General features: G+C 41.2%; 1 protein-coding gene and 1 non-coding gene across 2 annotated transcripts; both read left to right on the top strand.

Annotated features, from left to right (window-relative positions):
* The first annotated feature begins 2,653 nt into the window (after positions 1–2,653).
* Positions 2,654–3,625, top strand: hcar1-3 (hydroxycarboxylic acid receptor 1-3). Its single transcript, XM_028604125.1, has one exon. It carries the CDS (start codon positions 2,654–2,656, stop codon positions 3,623–3,625), a length of 972 nt encoding a protein of 323 aa, XP_028459926.1.
* A 2,955-nt stretch (positions 3,626–6,580) lies between these two features.
* trnai-uau (transfer RNA isoleucine (anticodon UAU)) lies at positions 6,581–6,674 on the top strand. The gene is made up of 2 exons: positions 6,581–6,618; positions 6,639–6,674. It is a non-coding gene; the product is annotated as a tRNA-Ile (tRNA).
* Positions 6,675–18,751: the final 12,077 nt, after the last annotated feature.

The following is an 18,751-nucleotide window of genomic DNA, read 5'->3' on the forward strand; positions in this document are numbered from 1 at the left end:
ATGGGTTACTGTGCTTTTGTAATCCCTCTGCTTCCCTATGCCGGTCTCTGTATGTGTGTGTGTTTGTGTGTGTGTGTGTGTGTGTGTGTGTGTGTGTGTATATGTGTGGATCTTGGGCTAAACATTAAGCGGCTCTATGTTATCAGGGATGTCACTGTCACCGGCTGAGGTCGTGAACCAAGGGAGAGACCTAGGAAGCAAACCTGGACTTCCTGAGGAACAAATGTAGTGTGTACGTAGTACCAATACAAGTATTGATCTCACAGTGTAGCTATGTGAATAGTTTCATTCAAGCATACAGTACGTGCGCAAATGTGTTGATGTGTGTTTAAGTAGGGCAGACTTGGAGTTATCAGTGAAATGCAGAAGCTGGGTGTGTCTGGGAAGCTGCCCAGGCAATACGCATATTAATAGATGACAAAACCAACTGTAAAACACTTTTTTATCTTAACATTTACAGTGCATCAACATTTTCTGTATTTTTTCTTTCCAATTTTGGTTCCCAACCTTCCAGCAATTTTGCATTATGGACATTTTTAAGGTCATATTTCAGACAAAATATAATTTCCGCCAGATTCATATTTGTGTATCATATTTCAGACTTACCTTTGATGTTATATTTGTTTGTCTTGTGAAAGATTTCATATTTCCTGGCTTTACAATAAAACAAATTCGAGACTGAACTTATTCAAAAGGTTCTTAAGGTTACTTTTGGAGTTATAAATAACACACACATCATATTAGTGAGTGATATGTCCAGATTGCAAAGTTAGGTCTGCATGTTCAGGAAATTTCAATAAAATGTCAATGAAATTTCAAACACTTTTTTTAACTAGCCTCTCTTGTCTGTTCATTATGGTTATTTAGGCAGTTGAACAGGCAGTAAAGACATTTTTACCTTGTAAAGATTATTAGTCATTTATCTGCCATCATAAAAATGACTAACTAGAATTGACTCACTTAGCACTAACAGCAAGACTAAAAGCTGTCAACACACACACACACACACACACACACACACACACACACACACACACACACACACACACACACACACACATAAACACATTTATAAATATGGATGCAGAGCGTACAATGTAACCATAAAGTGTCCCTGGGAGCAGATGTCAGTCCTGACATGGTGCCTCTGCTGGGTCCCGTGTGTTTGCTTTGTGTGTACTCTAATAAAACAGTTGGATGAATGGCGGACCCTCAGATCAGAGTCCAGTGATTCTAACAAACACACCTTTGGGTCTGTGAAGGGTGACTGCGCCGCTGTATGGGAGTCAATGACCATAAAGTTATCGAGCTGACAAAGGTTGGACTCTTCACACAGTGGTTACCTGGGCTGACTTTGTGTGCGTATGTGAATGTCTGTTACATTGTTGCATAGCAAATTGTCACCAAAAAAAATTTGGTTAGGGAAATTAGCATTCTCACTCTCAGGGAGCACAGAGAGCCTCCACTAGCTGCTCCTTTCAAGGCGCTTATCATCAATGTTGAGTCGGTCATGTATGGTAAATTTAACCAAACTAAATTAGATTGAATTTAAAGGTGCTATTTAAAGTGATGTGACGCGTTTTTTAGGCTACAACATTTTTCGTCGCATACAGCAAACATCTCCTCACTATCTGCTAGCTGCCTGTCCCCTGAACACGCTGTAAAAAAACGCGGTCTCTGAAGGCAGTTTAGGCTCCACAAACGGCAACAAACTGTGCCAACCTGCCCCACGAACCATAACAAACCGTGTTCCAGACAACAACCTCTTTTTCAGAAGTCAGAGTTGTCTTGTCGGCGCATTCAGCAGATGAAGACAATAACATGTATAGCTCTCAGGCTTAAGTAGTGATCTAATGAGACAAAATGGGTAGTCCTCTTGCTGTAGTTTGCGATGTGTTTCATGAATGCCGGCAATTTTCAATCATGAATTCTAATTTATCAACGTAACATTCCCTGACAAACAAGAATGGACAAGAATGTGTAACAATTTACAGTTACACTTACGTGCCAGATGTGAGCTTGCAATTTCTTTTTCTTGGAACCATCATGACCCTCATACCATGACAAGTCTGCACAGGAAACGGAGATAGTGATCTTTTCTAACTAGGTCACTACTTAAGCCTGAGAGCTGACATTGTTATTGTCTTCATCTGCTGAATGCACCGACAAGACAACTCTGACTTCTGAAAAAGAGGTTGTTGAAGTTTTTTAGAGGGAGCCAAGGGTTTCTCTATTCAACTGGTGAGTGCTGACATTTTTTACTTTTTCTGTATTCTGTATTGCAGATACTAACATGTAAATACATGACTAAACAGAGGTGAGAGCGATATCTGTATTCTTATCTAACTCTTGACAAGAAAGCACATGTATTGGCATTTACATATATACTCATTTGGCAGATGCTTTTGTCCAAAGCAATGTACAAATGAGGAACAATCCAAGCCACAGTGCACACAAGTGCTGCAACACTCAGCTGCATGTATTTTCCATATGGTCAAACCTTTGCTGTAACTATTTGATCCATGAAATAATAAGGTCTAAATTGCTTTTCTCTCTCCTTCTCTCCTCTTTGGAAATTTCAAGAACGTAAGATCTGCTGAAAATAAGGAGCAGTGGGAACAACCAGAGAGATCACACTGCATTCATACCCAAAATGGATTCGTTGCACAATACCACCGTGGCGATAAATGAAACTAACATTGATAACTCATCGACCCACTACCTTGGATATTTGATCCTGTCTATTGTCATGATCATTGAGATGATTGTGGGCCTGCCAGCAAACATAGTAGCCTTGTGGATTTTCTGTTTCCGCATGAAATGTTGGAAACCACACACTCTCTTCCTCTTTAACCTGGTTCTAGCTGACTTTCTGCTTCTCATCAGCGTGCCCTTCCGCATCAACAACTACCTCCGAGGGGGCTACTGGGTGTTTGGACAGGTCTGGTGTCGCATCAACCTCTTCATGCTGGCTGTCAATCGCTCTGCCAGTATTGCATTCATGACAGCTGTGGCACTGAATCGCTACTTTATGGTGGTCCGTCCGCATCACTACATCAGCCATATGACTTTGACTCAGGCGGGTTGGCTCGCAGGCCTGATGTGGACTGTTGTGATCGTCATACGGATTCCACTGTTGGCCACCAACCTTCTCACCCAAGAGGGCAACGTCTCCCTGTGTCGTAGCTTCCACTCCTACGTTGAAATCCCTTTGCCGATAAAGGTATACTACGTGACCTTCATTGCAGAGGTTATCCTGCCCTGGTTCTTGTTGCTATTCTGCTCAGCCCAGATTGCCTTCCACCTGCACCAAAGGCGGATGGACAGGCAGAAGAGAGTACGCAGGGCCATGCGGGCAGTATGGGTGATTAGTTTGGTGTTCACCGTCTGCTTTATGCCAAGTATCCTCACAGGCTTGGGTGGGCTGTACATCAAGACTTTCCACACCATGAACAACACATCTTACAAGCTGATCACCAAGCTCTTTGAGATGTGCGTCGGCTTCACCTACCTCAACAGTGCGTTGGACCCTGTCATCTACTCTTTTTCTAGTTCTAGGTTTCGTGATGCCCTCAGATACCGAAGCTTTGTGAATAAGAATGTCAGATCAGCCAACAACCATTAACAAAAATGATAAAATATCACGTCAATTTATAATGGATAAACTACTCCAGACCTAGGTTGTAGGTTCAACCGCCATTGTTGAAGAGTCTTGATGGTTAGGGTTAGGATGCTGAACCTCTCTGTAGACAACCCAGAAGCAAAATGGAGGCCAGGACATCCCTACCATTATAAGGCGGTGCAACACCCAAGCCGTTTTGGACACCACCTAAGCCAAACAAATGTAAATTCACTGTGAGCATTTAAATGACTTTCCTCGGATCAAATGATTGTATATTTGGTCCCCAGAGGACTTCTCCAGAAAGTATTGTCTTTAAGATTTTTGAGTATTTTTATTTTATTTTATTTTGTATTATCTCCTCTAGCTTTTCCAATGTTTTAGACACAGATATGATAATTATATTTGTCCAAAATGATGTGGAATTGCATTTATTTTCTTCCACAAGTCTTCCACAAACCTAAGGAAACCCCAGGCACGGCTTAAATATTTAAACTGCAGTTATGTGTATTTATATTTTAGATTGATGACATAAATGCTGCAGGGAAGTGTCCTGATAAGCACAGTTCTGTGTTTGCAATTATTGGCAGTCACTGCATTTTTAGAGGGAGCTTTGTTACTACTTCCATAACATCAGAATATGAAGTGACCAGTGGAGTTTGTTCAAATGTTCAATATTTATATTCAAACTGTATGGTATGGCTATCAATGTCAATATAAGCAATAAAATGTGTGTTTGTTAAATTGTTGCATTGCATCTATTTCTTTCTATATAGATTGTCTACTGATGCTATTGTCAGAAGTATTTAGGATAATGCAGGGATAACAGTAATGTTAAATTAAATATTTGTCAAAGGAAAACAATACATAGCTCTTTAAATATAATGATAAATGCTCTCCTAATTGCAATGTGATTTAGTGTTATTATTTAGTTGTTGACAGTTTTATTATATTCAATCTCTCCTCAAATGTGCCCTTCCCATACTTACTTTTAACTGGATTGCTGATGCGTAATGTGACTACAAAACAACAACTGATTTGTGGGCCTTATTTGATAAACCATGAAAGGAAAGATGATGCCAATCCTTGGAAATTGAATAATTGTATTATGTTTGCAAAGACACTTAGCTTTAATACTGTAGGTACAATTAGAAACGGTAATTTGCAATCAAAGTTGTGTTTAGACTGATTATCAGACTAAATTTATAGATACTTTATCATCATCTTGGAGGAAATTCTTCTACAAATACACAAACAACAAAGTGTTTCCCCCACATCCCAGAATAGATAGGCAGTGTAGCCAGACCATACTCCAGCGCTGTGGAGGTCTGACAGTGCAAGACTATCAACACCGTTTGCCTTCTGTTAAGAAGAGGAGGATGGCACATCACACTACAATTACTGAATTGAATAGTGTTTTACTTTGAAAATATTAAGGTCTGTCTGTGTTTCCCCGTGTGTCGCAGTGGCCACGAGCACGACATCATTGTCCTTCTCTTTCAGGCCAAGCTTTATAATCAAGGTACAATCTGGCTCATATGCTGCATTAAAGATAGGAGACCAGACAAGGTATTAGCGTAAAATAGGCATTTATTTACAGGAACCACACTAAAAAACAGAAACATGTATGTCAGTAATCATGTTATAGGTGTGTGGAAACGTCTGTACCAAGGAAAAACCAAAATGACAGCTGCGGTGAGGGAAGAGCAAACACTCTTTGGAAAGGTGATGAGCTTTTATGTCCAACCACACCAGGCGAGGGTGTGGCTCATGAAGTTCAAGACGACCCTCTGCCTTGACCTGAATCCTGCAACACAAAGAGCAGCCAGCAAAACACACACACACACACACACACACACACACACACACACACACACACACACACACACCTAGTGGAGCGTAGGCGGATTTGCGTAACATAGTATCTACATCTGATTCTATGTTTATTGGTTACTATAACTTTAATAGGTTTTCAAAGCTAGAAGCAAAATATATAGTTATATATATATATATATATATATTTATATATATATATATAGTTGTAATTTTGTGAAGCTTTTCTGGGACAGAATCCATGAGCATGTAATACCTGTTTTCGAGTATCACATGGCAAAGTTTGGTATTTTCATGCAAAACAAAGTTGAATATTTGCGCAATAATGTTTTTATTATGACCATTCTATATTCACAAATGTTTTTTTAAGGATACTACAAACTTTGTTGCTTTAAAAAATGACCTGAAGTCTCAGTCTTTAAAAAAGATGGGAGAAAAGAAGTGCCTTGAGACTTGTTGATTGACTTGAATTATATGTATTGATTAAAGCCCCTCCCTCCTATTTAATTTGAGTTAATTTGATCATTTATTTTAATTTATTAAAATGTATTTGTATTGTTATTGTTTGTTATTATTTTTTGTTATTTTATGTTATTTTAAATAGGCTTATTTTATTTATTTGTATGCTGCTAAGAATTATCAAAGATCCTCTGGTTCTAAACCGTCTCTGACCTAACTAAACCAACCAATGAATGCAACGAGTACTAGCCAATCAGAGGCAGAGTAGGGCGGGACATTCCCTCGCCATCCTAGGAAGTATGTCGTCACGGTCGTCACAATCAGTGGAGAAACGTGAAACTAGGCTACTACTACATTATTTCGCAATGAATTGAAATGTTCTATTATGGCACCTCTCGTATTATTATTATAATTATTATTATTAGCATTTATTCTGCTCTGTGACCCTGCTGACACGATTTATTTGCGCTTCGTGTAACAAACAGCAATCATTTCACTATCCTTGGATCTGCTATTGCCTTTTTGTATGTCGACATTAACTCAAACGTAGACGTTTGTGTGGAAGTGGTGCAACAGCTTTAAAAAAAGTAAACTAAGTAAAAAAAAATTAAATATATGTTTTTTTCTTACTGCACGTTTATAAACCCAACTACAAGGTGCCTACGGTGAGCTCCAGTGGCGCAATCGGTTAGCGCGCGGTACTTATATGACAGTACATTGTAGAGCAATGCCGAGGTTGTGAGTTCGAGCCTCACCTGGAGCAATCTTTTAGTGTACTGATACCGAATGTTTTAGGAGAATCTACTTCATTGTATATTACAATTACTAGAAATCATACTCACAACGGAAATATTCTGTCATTGTGACCAAATGAACTCAACCACAATAAGTACAGATGCAGCTAGAAATATAAAGCACAAGCCACTCTTACTAATAAACTGCAAGTCAATATAAATATAAATTAAAGAAAGAGATTTTATATATTTTGGGAGGCAATGGAATATATTACTTGTCATTATTTTCATATCTGAAAACCCACCAAAAAAAAAGACATAGGCCTAATACCTAATTTATATTAATATTTTGTGACACATCTGAAAAAATAAAAAATATATATGTATCATGTATGATGTGACTCATAGTATTCTTAACAGTACAAACTCTTAAGAGGTATTTAGTGTTTCAACTTTACGGAAAACAGGGGGCAGTGTATGTCTTTGAAAGTGTTGTGAAAAGTCACGTCACTCGTGTACTTCCAGTATGCTGACTCTATATTTACATCATATCATTTACAAACATTTAAAAATGGATATGAAATGTTTGGATATCAATAAATGTATGATGTGTGATTTGATATCCATTCACAATTAAGGATATCAGAATTCACAGCATTCCTACAAAATAATCTTTGAAGAAAATAATTCTTCAAGTCATGAATATTTAAGTCAAGATATTTGTATATTTGCATTGTAAATTTGATATAGACAAAATTCAGTCATCTCATGCAGGCTTTTTTCTGGCTTCAAACCCATAGCATGCTCAAATTCATCTAATATAACATGGTTTATACCTCATGAGAGGAATGCAAAAAAAGTTATAAATCTCATGATAGTGATTAGATCATGAGTCAGGGTGACAGAAGGTGTTACAGTAATAATGTTCAATAAATTAGTGACTTGACGTGTCCTACCACTAGGGGTCGATGTTGCCCACTGTTTGGATGTTCTGGTCTTTTTTTCTGACGCAGATGTGACTGCTTGAATATGACTGGCTGTGTCTGCTGTTTGAATGAAAACAGTTGGTCCGGCTTTGCTCTTCCCACTGCTGCACTTTATGTATTCTGTGTGTGTGTGTTCTCATCTCTTACACATGCAGTTACATTTCACACAAGCCCACTTTATAGATAATACAGTGGGAACTGCATCAAGACCTCCACATATGAATGTCTGAACAATTTCTTTTAGGTATGTTAATGAAAATGTGCCCTTTGGAATGTGTCATCTGGGTGCTCCTGCATATATGTATATATATATATATATATATATAAATATATATAAATAAGTTGCAGAAGCAGTTTTTCATCTTTCCATGCTGCCCTTTGAAAAAAAAAGTTGTGGGGATTTGAATGGTATTATGTATGCATCAATGGAAAGATGGAAAGATATGATTTGATGCAGTCCTCGATTCAACACACACACACACACACACACACACACACACACACACACACACACACACACACACACACACACACACACACAGCCCCACGGTGGATGAGTAAGAGGCATGTCACTGTCACAAGCTCAAGAACAGGGCTAATGTAGAAAACATGGTCTGGTTGGAGACTTTAACTCGCTCCATAACGATCACTTGAGGCCAGCTGCAATGTGCATGAGATCACCATTTTGCTAAAACAAAATGTGTGCGTGTGTGTGTCCATGTGTGGGAGTGTATGTTGAATCGAGGACTGCATCAAATCATATCTTTCCATATTTCCATTCATGCATACATAATACCATTCAAATCCCCACAACTTTTTTTTCTTCAAAGGGCAGCATGGAAAGATGAAAAATTGCTTATGTGTGTGTGTGTGTGTGTACAAAGAGTACTGTATTAGTTAGGAGTATAGTTTACGTGGGATGCGGAAATGGACACTGTGTCTCATCTGATGTAAACACACTTTTTTTTATCACCATGCCATACTTGTTTGTTCAAACAGTTGGAGGAGTTTTTCAATTTTGCTTTCAATGTTGTCGTTCCTCCCTCTACTCCCATTGCTGATTTCTCTCCCCTCACTTGGCTCCCAGCGTGCTCACAAGATGTACTGTATTTGGGTATGTCAGAATTAAATTGAAAGTGCAGACCAAGTAAAATGGTGCGTAAAGTATGCACTTCAATCAGTTATGGAGACAGCATCCATTGACATGCAGCATTTTACTGTATGTAAAAAAGGAAACAATGAAGACAAAGAGATAAGAAAAGTAATTTTAAATTAAAACTATCACTCAGCATGGTTTATACAAAAGTGTTAGCGTTTCGCCTACTGTGGCCTATTTCATACTGTGACATAGAAAATGCTAACATTTCAGCATAAACAATGGACCTACTGCATCTCAACATAGTGTGTTCGCTAACGTTTTATCACGGTGTCTGTTCTCAATCAACATAGCATATTCTAAAATATAATCATGCTGTCTACTCTTTGTGAATGTGGTGTGTGCAAAGGTGTTAGCTCAGAGCATACTGTCTCTCAACATTATACCAGTGTAGCATGGTGTCTCTCAACACAGTGTATGTTTAAGTGAATGCATGGAGTCAACTGTGGGCTAAACTGGTAATACAGTAAGGTTCATATTACAGTTTTTTTCCAACTGCTTACGCACCAAATCTTTTCATGTCACACCATTTTTGAAACCCTCTCACTCAAAGTGCAGAACTACACACCAAATCTCCAAAACCATAAGCTATTTCTCAGCCTTTCACTCAGTTTTCAATAGCATAAAACACGTTTTTTCTTTCTAAACACCACACACAATTCTCTACATAACACACAAAAATCTAACAGGAAGTGACTTGCTTTCCTTTTTCAAACACAACCAATCAAAATGCTACACTTATTTACCAGGGCGCGCACACACACACACACACACACACACACACACACACACACACACACACACACACACACACATTCTTTATTCTAAAAGTGATACCTTTGGTTTACATATGTTATATATGCTACTGTATACAACGTTGTGCTACTCTTACAAACGTAATGTTTTGCCCAATCAATATTTTCTGTTTTACTGTAACATTACATTTTTGTTTACAGTGCACATTTCAACCCCTCTCAGCAGATTAATCTCCCTCTAGAACATTGTAAATGTAGATATAAGCCTATTAAAGACAAAAGAGCTTTCAATAGAACAACAGTGTGTACATGGTATATCCAAAAATGTACTATTTTAAAACCAGTGTTTGCCATTTGATGCAAATGCTTCATTTTGTCATGAATTTATGTCATTTTGCGTGTGCAGTTTTGGGAATTGTGTGTCATAGAGAGACATAGTTTTGAAAACGTGTGCAAGCAGTTGGAAAAAACTGTAACTAACACATTCCACTTAGGACACATTTAGTCTGTCGGTGAAGTGGGTCATCATTGTCTTTAGCTATACAATAGCTTTGGTTGTGTTTGAATATACAGCCCGCTGACCCATTTCATTCTAATGGAGAGGAGTAATTGGGGTGTGTGTGTGTGTGTGTGTGTGTGTGTGTGTGAGTACGAGGGATAGAGTAATTAAACGAGAGGAATTGCGATGGGACAATGGGAAAGGAAGAGTGGGATTGTGTGAGATGATGAGAAAGAACATAATAATCTATGTGTGTGACGAAAGAGAGAGCTGAGAATAAACAGAACCCAAAGGCCCCGTAAACTGCAGGTCTAGAGGTGTTGGGGCAAGGACTGTTCTCATATCTCTGCACGAATCTGGCCTGCAGCATTAATCACCTCCTCTCATTATCCAGCCATGCACACGCACACACGCACACACCACCACTGCAAAATACTATTCATCAATGTAGTCTTTCACGATTAAAATATGGTTTTATTTGATAAATGATAAATGCACTAATTAGTTAACAAAGTGCATTTTGTGTCAAAAAGTTTGTGGGAGAGTATACAGTACGTGCGTTTAAATTCCCTCAGAATGTAGCACAACCACAGATATCGTAATGCAACTCCAAGCTTCAATGCAAAGCATTTCATTGTTTTGAAAGGCGTCCTGCAACAGTATATTAAGATCTTTAGATTCAAGTCCGCCCCTGACCCGTTGCAAAAACCACACAGCCATGTGTCACAAGCTTTAATTCACATCTGCCTTTGGTTAGCACCGAGTGTTCACTCACTATCTAGCTGTCTGACAGCTCCCAGGCCCAGCTGTTATGCATTGCTGCCTGTAGGCTCTGCTCATTATGTGTGAAGGTATAATTATTATCATTATTAGTTTTTTTTTGTTTTTTTTCTTTCTACTGCTCGCTCAGGCCCGGAGCGACTTCACTGATGAAGCAGCTGTCACATTGCAAACAAGTAGTGATGTCATTTTGCCTGGACAAACACCAGCAAACTTTGAGGTCAAAGGTGTGTCAGAAGGGGAGATGTGTGTGTGTGTGTGTGTGTGTGTGTGTGTGTGAGTGAGTGTGTGTTGGATACAACCTACAGCCAGGGAGTTTTTAGAGTTTTGAGAAAGACTTGTGATCATGTTTTTTGTTCATGGGAAGTGTGGGAATTTTGAGGGGCATCTGGTGAAGAATTCCCAGATGTCTCATTTACATTTTTTAACCTCCACTTTTGAACCTGTGAAGATCTCTCACACTTCATCATCATCATCATCATCATCATCATCATCATCATCATCATCATCATCATCTAGGATGCAAGTGGTCAGGATAGCATTGTATGTGTGTGTATGGAATTGTGTTAAGGCCGTTTTATAGTCGTGCGTAGAATCGACAGGGTACCCCCGCCGACCCCCGCAGACTTGAGAGTCACAACTTGCTCTGAAGACAATTGCCGTCACTCTCTCACTTTCTCCCTTGCTCTATCACCCACCCCCCCCACATACACACACACACACACACACATGGCTTGAGCCACACACCAACGCACAAGTAAACAAAGAGTTTCGCGACTGACCCCCTCTGGAAACCCCACCCCCTCTAGCGTTCTGGCGGTGAAATGTAGCTACGTAAGCGTAGCTATACGGCGTGGAGTTTGCGCACAACCATAAAAACGGCCTTTACAGGCTGTCCACACACACACACACACACACACACACAGACGAATGTGGAAAGCAAATCAATGCGAATGGGACGAAACTGAAAGACGCTCAGCAGCACTACAGGTTAGTCAGCTTCGTATGTTCCAGGTTACACGAGAGAAGGCTTTAACGATGAAGACCAACGGGTTGATTTATCAAATACACTGTCTGTTTTTTTCTTTTTTTCTTTCTTTATTTGATCAGGGACAATGCACAAAAAACATTAGTCTAAAAAAGAAGAGATGTCATGTGCCAGGTTATAGCAAAAAATGCTCATTTCCACCCGCAGTCCCTGGACAGGTTGATGTTATACTTACAAAAGTTCATAAAATATATACACAATAATACATGAAAGCATTACTTCACTCACATCATAAAAACACTCTCCACTTCAGGAATCTATCACTCACTCACTCACAGTTGACATCATTCATGTCACAGTCATTCAGTGCGTACAGGTTTGCTTTGATAATAGCCACTGTTTGGTCAGGCGTGTAAAAGTACTATAATTTGTGCATGAAATAATTTCGTTTGGAAGAGTGTTGCAAAGGCTCGCTGCTTTATAAGAGAACGATTGTTGACCATTGGGTTAACTTCTCCACCTCAGATAAAGAGCAGCACACAGCCTTTTTTTGGGAACCTTAATTGAGTAGCTCTTATGCAGTGGATGAGACGGGGATATAGCTCTACCTCTGCCCAGATGGCTGTGGTTCATACAAGATGCTTCACTTTATGCTGCATATTTGTAGTGTAAAGGTTAGAGAAACAGTAGTTGGCGAGGGCTCAGAGCAAAAACTGCACTATAAGGGAACAGCCTTTATTGGTGTGGGAGAAGAGAAATATGCTCCAGGAAGTACAGTTAAAACAACATATCCATGATATGTAAGGCTTATCTGACAACAGACGTCTACATAGCCGTTTATGATGCTATGAGTATTTTTTAACACTGGAAAGTTATCCAAGTGACATGGATTTTATCCTTCGCTGGGATGATTGTGAGGTAAACAGTACAACCGTGGGGCGGGCACCCATGTGTGGAAGTTTGCTCCTCGACGCAGCGGCCGCAGGTTCGGCTCCGCCCTGCTGCCCTTTGGTCTATGTCATTCCACCTCTCTCTCCCTTTTAGTGTATTCAGCTGTCCTGTGTAGATGGAGGCCTAGAATGCCCAAGAAATAATCTTAAAAAATAAACTAAAACAGTACAACTTTGCTATTAAGGTAATTTACCTGGAATTTGCGTTTGCACAAAACAGAATGGCCAATGCAATATGCTGCCAGCAGTGTTGTAGTGGAGTCACCAACTGTCGAGTCCGAGTCGAGTCATTAAGGTTGAGTTTGTGTTGAATTCCAAGACTGCCTACATTTCTCCACTCTGGCACCTTTAAAGAGCCGATGTACTAATAAAAGAGGGTCTACCACTGTCACGATTGCAAAGGGAGTTTATTTACTGACTTTTTTCTAAACAACATTTAGCGGTGCTCTTTCCAGCATTGGATGTAAAATCTGTGTAGGCGAACTTCACGATCCGGGGCGCATCTCTCTGCATTTTCCAAATGTGAACATGTAGTAGGCAGCCCGCAAATCACATACTATACAGTTGCACATATCAGTATCAATTCCTTTGTTACAAGAGTAGTGAAAGGAAGAGCGAGAATGCAGCGTTAAGTGAGTGACGTCGGCGAGTGTGTTGTCAAGCAAGTAGAGCGAGCGGTGGCGGTGTCCGACTGAGAAGCGTACGTGTGGCTGTGAGGAAGAAGCGAGAGAAAAAAAAGAGATCCCAAATACGATATAAAGTGAGTTAACAGTTAACAATAAACAAGAAGCTTCTCAAGACATGGTGGCTTGGAGCAGTCTGTTGGAGATGGTAAGTCCCTTTGGGGGGGACTTTGGGCTTTTTCACTTTGTAAACCTATAACATGCACAAAAAAGATATATAACACAATAAAGGAAAGGGATATAGCCAAAAAGCATAATATGAGCACTTTTTAAATAAACAGCGCTAAAGATGTCCTGAAACCGTAAACTACAATAAGAATGCCATACAAGCTACACATACAACGGCTACAATAAAGGCTGTCACTTACTGCTCACTTGATAACAAATATGAACTTATTTACTGTATATGATATAGTTATAACCTACTTGTGGTCGTTGATGCACACGAACACCAATTGAAACTTAACTTATAAAGTGAAACTCAACTGAGCTGTGGCATGTTGCAACATGTTGGAAAAAGGGGGCGTGGCCTGAGCGAACACTCGCTGTACATGCTCTATCCATGCTCATGTCACTTGAGCCTTTTTTTTTGCACAGCCGCCCCATAATTCACGGTGTGAATTATCTCCTGAAAAGGTTCAACTCAAACACGCGGACCTGATTGGTTCTCGAGTGGTCCTCATTTGAATAAAGTTAAACTTTCGTCAACTTGATTTTGCTCCCCTCGGCGATTCGCTCTCATCTCGCTCAATCAGGGCGAATTTCGTCTCCATTCAACCTCAATGAGAGCAAAGCGAAATTTCGCTGTGTGGAAACCTACCGTAATGGTCTTCGTGACTCGTCCCACGGGCCACAGCGCACAAGGTAACCTTTGGTCAATTACCATCACCACCGTACCAACAGTGAGGTTCTCTGTGTCCATTTCTGCCTTGACTGCAACTAAGGTGAGTAGTTCCGTATGAAATGGGTCCAGAACTGGTAAGCTAACACCTGACTGTGCGGCCATCTTCTCCGACTGAGAATCTCAGACTCAGGGTACACCGCTTGAGGAGGCAAAGAGTCAGGACGCCCCCATGAGGAGGTAGTTGAGGGTTACGGGATCCACATCAGCACATAGCCCAGTGGCTTGGAGTTGAGGATTCCCTCTACCTCAATCAGAACTGTCTGCAAGACTTCTTCTGTCACTGTCTGTGCTCCCGGAGTAACGCAGAGTGCGGCCTTAATGGATCTGACCTCCCGCTCCCGGGCTCCACCAAAGTGAGGTGCAATTTGAAGTCACTGTTCCATTATTAATGTGACTATTATCGCCACTGTTCATCGCATCCCTAACCGGCACCGTCAGACACCGCCTACCAAGAGCCTGGGTCTGTCCGAGGTTTCTTCCCAAGAGGGAGTTTTTCCTCGCCACTGTCGCACTGCTTGCTCTTGAGGGAATTACTGTAATTGTTGGGGCTTTGTAAATTATAGAGTGTGGTCTAGACCTACTCTATCTGTAAAGTGTCTCGAGATAACTTGTGTTATGATTTGATACTATAAATAAAATTGAATTGAATTGAATTGAATTTGGTGGGTTGAACTGGAAATGAATCTGGTGCTTAGCCAACTTGGTCTGCAGCTCTTCGCACATGGCCTCAAACTTGCTTTGAGCTCGTGCTCCCCTCCGCGGAATTTGGTCCCACAGTCAGAGAGAAGCTCGAAAGGGAGTTCCCCGTCCAGCCACAAACCTTCTGAGTGACATAAGGAACGAGTCGGTATCCATGTTGGGCAGCACATCAAGGTGGATGCACCTGGTGGTCATACACTTAAAAACTATTCCCCATCTTTTTCTCTGTACCCTGACCTCGCTTGACCTGGAATGGACCAAAGCAATCTACTCCTGTTGAATAAAATGGAGGCTTCAAGAGGTGGAGACGACAAGGGGACAGATCTGCCATGCCCAGCTGCTTCCCGGCCAGTCTTGGAGCCCGAAACAGGAAAAGTGTATTATCTTACATCAAATTTTTTATTACCTATTTAGTCAGAAACTGAGTCCTTTTTCATGAATGCTCAAGTTTGATTTTATATATCCTGAAGTCCGAGTCCAAGTACAAGTCATCAGTCCGCATGTCCAAGTCAAGTCACGAGTTCAGAGAATAGAGTCTGGAGTTGGACTCGAGTCCAGAGAATAGAGACTCGAGTCAGACTCGAGTCCGAGTCCAGGACTCTAGTACTCCATCATTGGCTGCCATTCTAACTGCTAAAACAGTTGTCTCATTGAAAGGCTGTGTCTTGTGGCACAGTGCTAAAAACGGCTTTACTACCCCAAGTCTACAACTACTGCCAAAGTTCAACGAAGCAAGGCTTTTACCTATAAAATGAGAGGAGACATTCCCAGGTTTGTGTGTGTCTATATTATTATGCAGAAGAATATTATAAGAGCAATCTGACAATATATGCTGAAATACTATGTACGTTCTAAGGGTCTAAGGTCTTTTCCATATTGGTTTGCTTTGTCAAGCTCTACAGACACTAAACAGTAAAAGAAAGGTTGATGGTTAATGTCATGTGTGCTGCACATTCTCTCTCAGGAGGAATGGATAGTGAGTACAGCAGCAGGTGGCAGCTAGAACAGTTTTCCAAGTTTTACGTGCCCTAAAACCTGTGCTTGGCCCGAGGAGCCAAATGCACTTAAGGAGAGTGTGTACAAGTGTGAGTGTGTGTATGTGTTGAGGACAAGGGTGTGTAAGGCAAGTTGGCTGTCTTCCCTGCTGCACCTCCTTAACCTAATTAAACATCCCTCCAACAGCCTGGCTCCTTTGCCAGCTCCAATCACACAAACAAACAAACACACACACACACACACACACACACACACACACACACACACACACACACACACACAGAGTCTTCCTGGAAATTACAGTGGTTTTAAAGGATTTGCAGTACTTCACTCTTCATTTACCGACTCTTGGTTTGCAACATGTTGTATGAATCAGTATTTGTTTGAGTGTTATATAGTTTGCCTAACACAAAAAAAAAGTTGGAGGGTGGGGGGGTTGGGGTCATGAATGGGCTCATTCCCTTGTTTTATATCCAGGAAACTTGTACTTAAAACTTTACAGCAGACTATTGCAGCGTAGCATGAACGTTGGACTTGAAACTCCTTCACTTTTTGCAACTTCCTATATTTTCCCAAGCTGAAGCTTTCATTTGTCAAGTATAAAGCAAAACAGCATGGGGAGTATTATGACCCCAGCCAGAGATTTAGTTTGTATTCCAGCCTCCACCCCTCTCTTCTGGCCTGGCGGGGCCTAGTGAACGACCACATCCTCTACTGCGCGCCTGCCCATCCAGATAGATATTACAAATAATGGGGGGAGCGCTGGGAGTGTTTGATTTATGTGTGCTCAGAGCCCTCTGGAAGAGGAAGAGTGTGTGACCTGATGGAGGGCCAGGATCCCTAAAAGCGTCCTTCCTGAGAGGCTGAGCCAAGCGGCATTCTTGGCTGGACTGACCTGAACTCGTCGCAGAAAGAGAGAGGAGAGCTTTTATTCGTCGTTAGCACCAGTGTGTATTTGTCTAGCTTTCACAGTTGTCTCTCTGACTGTTGTTGACTGGTCTTTTCCCGTGAATAGTTTGCATGTGCAGATAATAAACGCTTAACATTTCTAAATTTGACCATTCTTTAAAACATCTGCTTCTGCAACAACAGACCTTGACATAAACACACACACACACACATGCGCGCTTCCCTCCGGTCACCATGACTATGTGTGTTTGCGGCTTTGTTGCCACGACAAACATTGCAATCTTAATTTTGGCATGAGCCAGGTGTGTTTCATCAATCCGCCAAATGCTTAATATGGACTCAATGATTGATAATGCGTCCATTGTGTCCGTATTGCTCACTCTGTAACAATCACAGCGTGAGTCAGCTATGGATGGTATAATTAACAGAACGATGACCTTCGATAGAGGAAGCCGACCGTCTGATCCCACGCCAGCGTGATTGTGTACTCTACCTGCTCGGGCCAGCTTAACGTCACTGCGGCCGGAAGAGGAGGACAAGACGCCTGATTAGTGTGCTTGTGTATTTATTTTGTGTTTGTGTGTGAGAGAATGTGTGTATTTGCTTGTCTGTTAGTGTTTGCCTAGGCAAAGTCATTGCCGTGTCTAAGCACATTTTAACCCATGTTTATATGACTGAATGCATAATCAGTTTTTTTCTCCGATGATTATGTGTGTTTGTGCGTTACAAAATCACAGCGTAATAATGAAGTTTCTCATTTTGCCAGAGTGCAATGTTTGAGCCAGGATTATGGAAGATTTGGGCAAAGGGATGTTGTAGCGATGGGATATTTGATGTTGATGTTTTAAGGAGTTCATTGGCTCAAACCCTGTGTGTAACTTAATACATGCGTGATTCAGAAATACAGGCAATGGCCCCCATATTCCTCCCCCTTCTCTCTGTCTTATGGGTTCTGCACATGGCTATATAAGTGTCTCATGTAGGCAGACAGGGCACAACCAAGTGTGTGTATGTGTGTGTGTGTGTGTTTGTGTGTGTGCGTGTGCGTGCGCATTAGTCCCGGGTGTTGTGTGGATCTGTCGGCGCCCAGCCTATCGCTCCCCGTGGGCACATGAAGGGCGGTGTGGTGGCTGGGGGCTGGGAGCTGCTGACATGACCGCCCAGTTCAAAGAGATGGAGCAGGAGATGGAGGCAGAGAGCGAACAGAGCGGCCTTTATATTCACCTTGGCCAAGCCTGGGAAAACCCTGCAGCCCCCTGTGTGTGCCTGTTACAGGCAGGGAGGCAAGTGCACTTACAGGTGCTGTATATAGCGCTGCTCAGGCTGCGTGATACGCCAGACTCTGTGATCTGTCTTGAAAAGCTCAACAATATCCCGTGTATTTCAACGAGAGCCGAGGGCTGATAGACGGCACGGAGTGCAGTCTAGTGTGTGAACATTTTACATCAGGTCGGTCCAAAAGCTTGGAAAATCTGAACTTCCCGTCCCCGGCTGAAAAGTCTTCTGACTCCACCTCGCCACCTGACCTCTGACCTCCATCTATGCCAATATTTTCCGTGCTAGTTCACCTATTTTACCGTTGCACTTACTGTCACTGCAAATTCAACATTACTGTAATTTACTTCATTAACCAGGGAAAAGGTTATAAAAACAGCCAGCAACATTCCAGGGTCATTTCTACATGTACTCGTCTTTGCCATTGACGAATACCTGTTCATTATTGCAACTTGAAGGAAAACTACGTTTAATAAACTGCTGAAATTAAAAATATAAAATCCTAGGTGAAATAGACTGAGGCCTT

Source organism: Perca flavescens, chromosome 17 (genome assembly GCF_004354835.1).
Source record: "Perca flavescens isolate YP-PL-M2 chromosome 17, PFLA_1.0, whole genome shotgun sequence".
In the NCBI taxonomy this organism is placed as follows: domain Eukaryota; kingdom Metazoa; phylum Chordata; class Actinopteri; order Perciformes; family Percidae; genus Perca; species Perca flavescens.